Source organism: Pinus tabuliformis, chromosome Q (genome assembly GCF_031772625.1).
Source record: "Pinus tabuliformis cultivar Carrire ecotype Pingquan chromosome Q, CPIR1, whole genome shotgun sequence".
Taxonomy (NCBI): Eukaryota; Viridiplantae; Streptophyta; class Pinopsida; order Pinales; family Pinaceae; genus Pinus; species Pinus tabuliformis.
This window is the reverse complement of record NC_142296.1, coordinates 306,267,714-306,276,584: the sequence shown is the minus strand read 5'-3', so window position 1 is coordinate 306,276,584 and position 8,871 is coordinate 306,267,714. Positions and strand designations below refer to the sequence as shown.

General features: G+C 36.0%; 1 protein-coding gene across 1 annotated transcript; it reads left to right on the top strand.

Annotated features, from left to right (window-relative positions):
• The first annotated feature begins 282 nt into the window (after positions 1-282).
• On the top strand, positions 283-2,123 carry LOC149219426 (E3 ubiquitin-protein ligase PUB23-like). Its single transcript, XM_089382590.1, has one exon. The coding sequence runs from the start codon at positions 731-733 to the stop codon at positions 1,961-1,963; it is 1,233 nt and encodes a 410-aa protein (XP_089238716.1). The 5' UTR covers positions 283-730; the 3' UTR covers positions 1,964-2,123.
• The last annotated feature ends 6,748 nt before the right edge of the window (positions 2,124-8,871 follow it).

Below are 8,871 nucleotides of genomic sequence, written 5' to 3'. Positions count from 1 at the left end.
TGTAATTTTTAATTTCAGTAACATACAGTAAATAAGCAGTATATATAAAGATGGCGTTGCTGCCATATTTGACATGTTTTTCAAGTTTTTCATGCGAGTTTGCTTTGCTGACATATTTGACATGTTTTTAAGCTTTTCAGGAGTTTTAATTCAAGTAGGCATAGTATTTCAAAAGTGCCGGTGCACGTTTGTTTTGACTCGAAAAGCCGTCGGTAGGGCACACGGACTCGGGCTCCTTTATCATGGCAGGGCAGGACTAACAAGGGTAGCCTGGCGCCACGTTTCAAACCCTTTGGCTGTACTCTTTAAATCGGGTTTGGGTTTTCATTCATCAGAGATATTCTGAAGATTGCCTCAGAGGGCAGAATCAGGTCTTCTTCTAAGTTGACATCCAACCCTATTTGCTGACAGATGATAGTATCATTAGTTTGTCAAGGATCCTTCATATTTATACACATATATGTGTGCTGTGGCCTTGCTCCACATAGTATTTGAAGGTTTTTTTGTTGGCTTGATCTGTGGGGATTTGAACTTCAGATCACATAGTTTATATAGTATATTATGGCGACCCCAATTTAGCTTAAAACTGCTCTCTGGACTGGAATCCCCAATTAAGCTGCCCTGGGCTGAAAGGTTTTCACTATTAACTCAATTCTGATTTTCATTTTTTTTTGGAATTACAATTCCCCTGAATTTCAATTCTGGGTGGTTTATGTAAAAGGGTATCAGGATGGATCCAAAAGAGAATGCAGAGGTAGCTGAGATCCCTTCCTACTTCATATGTCCGATATCTATGCAGATAATGAGAGACCCCATTACAGTTTGTACCGGTATGACATATGACAGAGAAAGTATGGAGAAATGGGTCTATTCTTGTGGTAAGAACACGTGCCCTGTTACGATGCAAGTAATGTCCAACTACGATATGACTCCCAATCACACCCTGCGTCGCCTCATTCAGGGGTGGTGCCTGGCCAACAGCTCAAAAGGTGTCCAACAAATCCCCATGCCCAGGCCCCCTGTCGACTCGAATCAGATCAAGAAATTGCTCCAAGATTTTGAATCATGCTCACCTTTTCAGGGAATTAATGGCTTGAAGAAACTGAGATCTCTGGCCGATGAGAGCGTGGAAAACAGAAGATGTATTGCTGATTGTGGTGGAGATTATGCATTGGTTTCTGTGATAGAAACAAATATTATTGAAATGGAAAGTGGAAGTTATGAATGCGCGATGGCTTGCGAAGAGGCCTTGGGGATTCTGCACAAACTTCCAATGTCCGATGAGACTTCAGAAATGCTTTGTAGGTCCAAAACCCTAAACCACATTTCATGGATTCTCAAGAAAGGAAGCTGCAATGCAAGAGTTCATTCGGCCATGTTACTGAAGACCCTTTCTAGCAGTGGGCATAACAGGTTGCAACAGCTCGTTGCGAATGTGAATGAGGATCTGATTGAAGGGCTCCTTCAACTGCTGACAGAGGAAGTCTGCTCTCAGGCAACTACTTCATCTCTGGAGATTTTGATGGCCATCTGTTCTCCTTCCAGAAATAACAGAGTCAAGGCCATAGAGGCCGGAGCTATTTGTATATTGATAGAATTACTTCCTGAATCCCAGAGAATGTCTTGCGAGAAAATGCTGTGTCTTCTGGATATTCTATGTGAATGTGCGGAGGGAAGAGCTACAACAATTGATCATGCCATGGGCATAGCTTCCATCTCCAAGAAAATATTCAGAGTCTCTCAAGTTGCAACTGAGAAAGCAGTTCGAATACTCTGGTCGCTCTGCAAGTTCTCTCCTACTACTCACCTTCTTAAGGAAATGGTGCAGATTGGTGCCGTCTACAAATTGTGTGTGCTCCAGCAACTTGAATGCACATCAAAGACAAAACAGAAGGCGAGGGAAATGCTCAGAGCCCACGGTGAGTATTGGACAAATTCACCCTGCGTTCCACGAATTCGTTAGCAAGCTATAGATGGCATTGAACGTAGTAAGCATTATTGACGGCTTAATCCAGCACAACTTCAAATCCTTGTATAAACCTCCATAAATTTTTTAAGGATAATTCATCCAGTTTATGATTGCCAATGTATTTTAGGTGATGGCTCTAAATATTCGTGCAACAATGCTGCAGTCTTTAGATTTTAAACTTCAATATGTCAACTTGGGTTCATGCAAATTTAGGATATATCATCTACTGCAGATACAAATTACAATTTATTAAGGAATTTAGACTTCTGTGATCCATAACATTGTTTAGAAAATCTTCGGCAAAATCACATAACCAAACTTTTGTCGACGCGTTTCGAACCAACCAGTGTGGTTCATCGTCAGGACAAGTTGAAGAACCAATCCGGCTTAGCTTGAATAAATAGAGCGTGCAGAGACTCAACAGCTATAATGCTAACGGCTAATTTGACTTAAGGTTCCTGGTCAAATCATTAAATTAATGTTTCTAGAAATATCTAAAATAGGTAAATAAATGAATTCATTTACAAACAAATAGATATATTAGTATTATTAACGAGAATCCATAGTATAATATTAATATTTTAATTATAATGGTCATTATAACTTATAATATAAATTAAATAAATCAATCCAATATTATTTAAATATAAGTGAAAGGTAATACATCACTCTTATTTTAATAATTTAGTTACACTAGGTAAAAGTATAATAATTATTAATGGTCCATTGGTAAGTTAGGACTTTCCTATTTAGTTCTTAAAAATATATCATATTTATTATTTAAAATAATGGTCCATTAAAATACTAAGGTATATACAATAATATATGTTTATTAAATAATCTATATCTACTTATTAATTTGTAATTCCAAACAAGATGTTAAAATATTATTATTCCTAGAATTTAGTTATAATAGGTAATTACCATAAATTAGGGTAAAGTCTCATAATATAACTTAATATTATCAAAATTTATCCTTTAAACCTACTGGTCCAATACTCAAAATTCGTTCAATATTTTATTCAAATAAAAATATTAAGGTAAATAAGTCCTTAGGTAAATATATTATTACCTATAGGGTGGATAAAGTCCAAGTATATTACTAATAGAATAACTAATATTAATGGTATTTCATAATTTATCGTTTAAACCTAATGGTCAAAAATATATATTTATTCATTCCAAAAATAAAGATAACAATGTCATTAGGTAAATGAATTATAACTTATAAGGATTAAAAAGGGGGGGTTTTTAGACACTAGTAAAGGGAAACTCAATTCTAAGGCTATAATAGACATAATTATAGATGTATGAATAATGAAATAATGGAAAAAACAAATCTAATTTTAATAGTATCATAAATAGGTTCAGGTTAATACAATTCCTAACTTAATAAAGATTTAAACATTCCATAATAATTACAATTTTTTTTTTCCCCTGTAATGCACACAAATATATGGGAACCATTACTTTCTTGATCAAAGTAAAAATAGTCACGTGAAACAGTTGTCACTCTAACTCGTCTAATCTACCAGGGGGTAAGGATTCAATAATCTAAGTGCAGCAACTGAAATTACAGAAGTAAAGTTGAAGGAAAAAAAAATACAAAGTTGTAGAAAAATGCTGGAACGTGAGGTTGCAAGAATTCAAATTACACTAATTGAACTCAAGGAATTATGTGGCAAGGAAAATAGCTCTCAAACTACACTAATTGAATGCAAGGAATTATGTGGCAAGGAAAATAGCTCTATGTTAATGTTGTAGAAAACTAAAGCAATCCATTCAACAATAAGACAATCTGTGATCTTGTAGACAATTTTGGAGCTGTTACAACTTCTTCAATTCATTCTCATTCACTTAATCATGCTAAATTAACTAACTAAGGTGCTTTGCAATTAACCAACATGAAATCTCAAATAATGATGCAAAAACAGAGCTGTTGGGTTTGTTCTACATGAAACCTATATTTCTATAAGAAGACCTGTAACTTTTACAAGAAATCATATGAGTGCAACAAATTAATGAAAGAAAGATGAAATGAGGTGTATGAAGCTAATTTTAACTTATGAAAACCATAACCATCACTCGACAAATAAGAAATGTTACTTTCCAAACACCTACAAGAACATTAACACTACGACTACCACTGTAAAATAAACAAAAAGGTATAACAACATAAGGAAACATATGAAAGTAAGGTACAAAACATACCAGAAGAATTTTAGAGTGCCAATGGGCGAGCCCTCCCCAAGGTGCTTAGGAACCTTAAACAAAATCAACTTAGAATATTTGCAAAAATATGTCTTTTCATTAATGGAAATTTGTCATTACAGGAATGGAAATTAAAAAACTATGAGACTCCAAAGTGACAATATGATTTTTCTTCTCCAAAAAAAGGCTTCCATCGCTAGCTCGAGTTCCCCTACTTATCTAAAATTTGGAGAAAACTCCTCAATAGGAGGGAAACTTTTCCCTCCAAAAATCCCTATGCTCATGAATTGCTTCCCCTAGGGCTTGTTGTGCAACCACCATGTCTTTAACTACTAATAGCTCTGAATTATTAGTGATCCTGTATGTTACTGAGGGTTGTTGGAGGAGCTTGTTAAGCTTCAAATACCTTTCCAAATTAGGGTTCTAAGACTTCAAAAGGTCACACAAGTCATTCGTATGGTTAAATCTCTTAAGCACACACTGCAACATAAGGAATAATATGTAAACTATCAAAATGCGTAATAATCAAGGTCGGAAATATGTGTATTCCTAGGTGATAGAGGTTATAGATGGACCTTTATATGTACAATTCAAGGGCTCATCATACCCCCTTGCTTAGATGTTTTCCCATCCTTGGGAAAATTTACCTTTTTAATCTTCTTGATCCTTGAGCTATTGTTTCATTATTTCTTTGGAAGTTTGTTTAACATCCCATGCTACATACCTAGGCAATTCTCCTAGTAAGTAAAACCCAACTACACTCTCTTTCCTTCCATTCCCTTGATTCTTTTTCTTCACTGGTGTGTTGTTCCATCCTCAACAGTAGTGGAGAATTGAACCTTAGTCCAATCCACTGTATACCCATTCTCTAGATGATCCTCTTGTAAAGTGGGGGCTTAGCTAAGGCATTATGCATACAAGTGGGTATGTGGGATTCCCTCAACTGTAGGCTATATGGTAGAGCCTGTCATCTTCTTTGGCATGCCTGTATAGCTTCATCACTTAGTAGTCTAACCATGTCCCTAAAGTGGAGGATATCCTCCTCTTGTCTTTGTCTCCAAATTGGGGTCACTTGCTAGTACTCCATAAGGATGTTGTGGGTTATGATAATGGTTAGGGGATTAGGTACCCTTACTCTTATCCATAATGGTTTGGTAATCTCATCCGCTAATGTTTTCTTCACCTCCTTAACCCTCCTCTCTTCATGCCTTAGCCAGAAGGAAAATGCTAGAAGCTAGACATCCTCCACATGGGGGTTTGGATCCCATGATGGTACGTCAAGTAATATCATATTATCTAAGTAGAATTCACATAGTTTGGCTTTCTCCTCCACAATGCAGTTTTGGCATATCTCGATGAAGTCCTTGGATGTTTGTGATTGGAATCCTCCTTGTTGTGCTAATCAGGGAATTATGGAATTTGCACCATTGTTCCTTCAAGAAGACATTGTAAGTTCTAGTTGGTTGTCTGAAACTGTCCACCTCTAAGGATAAGTGGGCCATGATACCTAGATTAGCCTCCATTTTTTCTTCACTGGTCACTGCCAACCATTTTTGTTGATTCAATTTGCAGTTGTTATCTGTTAGGCCCTTATACTACTAGTGTAACCCCTTATTTTTATTAGTACAATCCCCTTATTATATTGTTGTACCCATGTAGTCCCCATATTGTTATTATTATGCCTCATAGAAGCCCACTATTGTTATTATTGTGCCCTTACATTATTATTGTTATGTCAGCTCTAATTATATTATGACCCCTTAGACTCCTACATATAGAAAGGAGGTCTTGTCATCGAAGAATTGTTCATTTGTGTAATGTAAAGGAGGTTGTCCCCTCGAAGAGGCTGAATTATAAGGCGTTGATCTATTTTTTCTATCTTTTTGTGAGCTGGTTTCATAACATTTGGTATCAGATCTTTAGATTCTAGGGTTTCTCTGCTCCGAACAGGTCATCATGGAATTTTCGCTATAAATTTTTTTCTGTGCCATTTCAGATGCTAAAACAAAAACCCATTTGAGAAGAAATCGTGTTGAATCTCAGGTCCAAATTTTAGAGCTTGTCTCACTATATTATCGGAAATATGATCTGAGGAAGTTAGGGTTTTTGCAAGCTCCAGAATTTAAGCTAAAACAGGTCATCGTGGAATTTTCGCTATAACTCTTTCACTTCGATGTTTCAGAAGCTAAGAAAAAAACCCATTTGAGAAGAAATCGGTCTGAACCTTCGCTCCAAATTTCAGATCCTGTCTCACTATATTTTCGGAGATATAGTCTGAGGAAGTTAGGGTTTTTGTAGACCCCTGAATTACATTCCAAATAGACCACCTTGGGAAAATCGTCATAACTATCTCTCTGAGCATCAAATTGAAATTTCGTAAGAAGTTACAAAAAGAGGATGGACTGTAGTTTCTTGTACATATTTTTCAGATCCAAAGGTCAAACCATGGACACGTGGCACTTCATACAAGTTCGCTCTTTTGAAAAGGTATATAACCAGGTCATCTTGGGAGATTTTGCATAACTCTTTCTTGTAGAATCCAATTTTGATCAAACTGGTGGCATTGGTAAGAGGACATAGAGGGCTACTGTGGTTCACAATTTCAGATCTGGAAGAGTCGAAATTACAGAGTTATAGTCATTTCAAGATCGAGCTCCTAAAATCAAGAAAAGGTGATATGAGGAAGTTTGATGGCAATGATCCGGTAAATTGGATACTACAGATGGAGCAATATTTTGATCTACATGAGGTGCAACTATTACAAAAGGTATGTATTGAATCTTCATATTTAGAACCAGATCAATTTTTATGGTATAAAGGGCTTTGTTCTCGTAAACAACTTGTTACTTGGTCAATTTTCACGGAGGAAATGATAACACATTATGAGGATACAAAGAACAACACCTTCTTTAGAGCAACACCACAACAGTTGGAAAGAGTAAAAGGGATTTGTTACATAGTGGAAAGTAAAATTATGGCAACAAGGAAGTCTACCCCTCACAACTATAAAGATGGAAGTGTTGTTTCTCCTAGCCTTCCACAACCTACACCACAACAATCGGAAGAAAAAAGAGAAAAAGGGCTTTGTTTTAATTGTGATAGCAAATGCACTAAAGGTCATAAGTGTGCTAAGAAGAAATTATTTTACATAGAGTATGAAGAGGAGGAAGAAAATGATCAAGAAACATCAAAAGAAGAGGATATACGCTAGGACCCAACCCCAGAGAAAGAAGAAATAAATTAGACCATATCTTGTAAAGCATTGGCAATAATTACCACTCCTCAAACTCTCAAGATAGAAGGACATATCAAGAAGAAAAAGGTGCAAGAAGTGAAAGATCACATCGAGAAAGAAGAAATGAATCCAACCATATCTTGTAATTCATTTGTCGGAATTACCATTCCTCAAACTATCAAGATAGAAGGGCATATCAAGAAGAAAAATGTTCAAGAAGTGAAAGATCACATCGAGCATCAAGAAATGAATCCGACCATATCTTGTAAAGCATTGGAAGAAATTACCACTCCTCAAACTCTAAAGATAAAAGGACATATCAAGAAGAAAAAGGTTCAAGCAGTGAAAGATCACATCGAGCATCAACAACAAGTTCTCCAACTTTTAAAGAATAATGCCACTTTGGTGCAAAATCGAATGAAACAACAAGTATATCAACATCGTAGTGAAAAATGTTTTGATATAGGTGATTGGGTATTTTTACTGCTACATCTCAAGCAAGCTATTTATGAGAAGGAAATGTTGGCAATACTACATGCACTTAAGAAATGGCGACCTTACCGAATGGGAAGACACTTCAAGGTAAAAATGGATCATGATAGTCTTAAATACTTTTGAGAACAACTATTATCTTTAGAAGAATAGAAAAAAATGTGTCACAAATATGTTGGGTTATGACTTTGACATCATCTATAGAAAATGGAAGCAAAATTTTGTTGCAGATGCACTCTCAAGAAAGGAGGATGTGGAAGCATTGTTTTGTGCTATTTCTATTATCCAACCAGATTGGATAAACGAACCAACGGATGAATGGAAGAAGGACAAAGAAGTGTGACCACTCATTCAAAAGTTGCAGAATATCCCAATTCAAACAATATTGCCAAAACTTGAAGAGGAAGGAAAAATCATACTGGAACCTGGAGCAGTCACAGAAACAAGAACCCGACAGCTAGGAAATCGATCAATTTCAGAGTATCTCATCAAGTGGGAGAACTTATCCACTGAATATTCCACATGGGAGGACAAGAATTTTATACAAAATCATCAAGAACTACACAAGTGTTGAGGACAACACTTTTTGAAGGAGAGGGGCATGTTAGGCCCCTATACTACTAGTCTAACCCCTTATTGTTATTAGTACAACCCCCTTATTATATTGTTGTGCCCATGTAGTCCCCATATTGTTATTATTGTGCCCCATAGAAGCCCACTATTGTTATTATTGTGCCCTTACATTATTATTGTTATGTCGGCTTTGATTATATTATGACCCCTTAGGCTCCTATATATAGAAAGGAGGTCTTGTCATTTGTATCATCGAAGAATTGTTCATTTGTGTAATGTAAAGGAGGTTGCCCCCTCGAAGAGGCTGAATTATAAGGCGTTGAACTATCTTTTCTATCTTTTTGTGAGCTGGTTTCATAACATTATCTCAATTGTTTGTTCTATTTATCTA

Bases quoted from the DNA above. Each gene is read 5' to 3' on its own strand.
- LOC149219426 (XM_089382590.1), top strand. From the start codon at position 731: ATGGATCCAAAAGAGAATGCAGAGGTAGCTGAGATCCCTTCCTACTTC.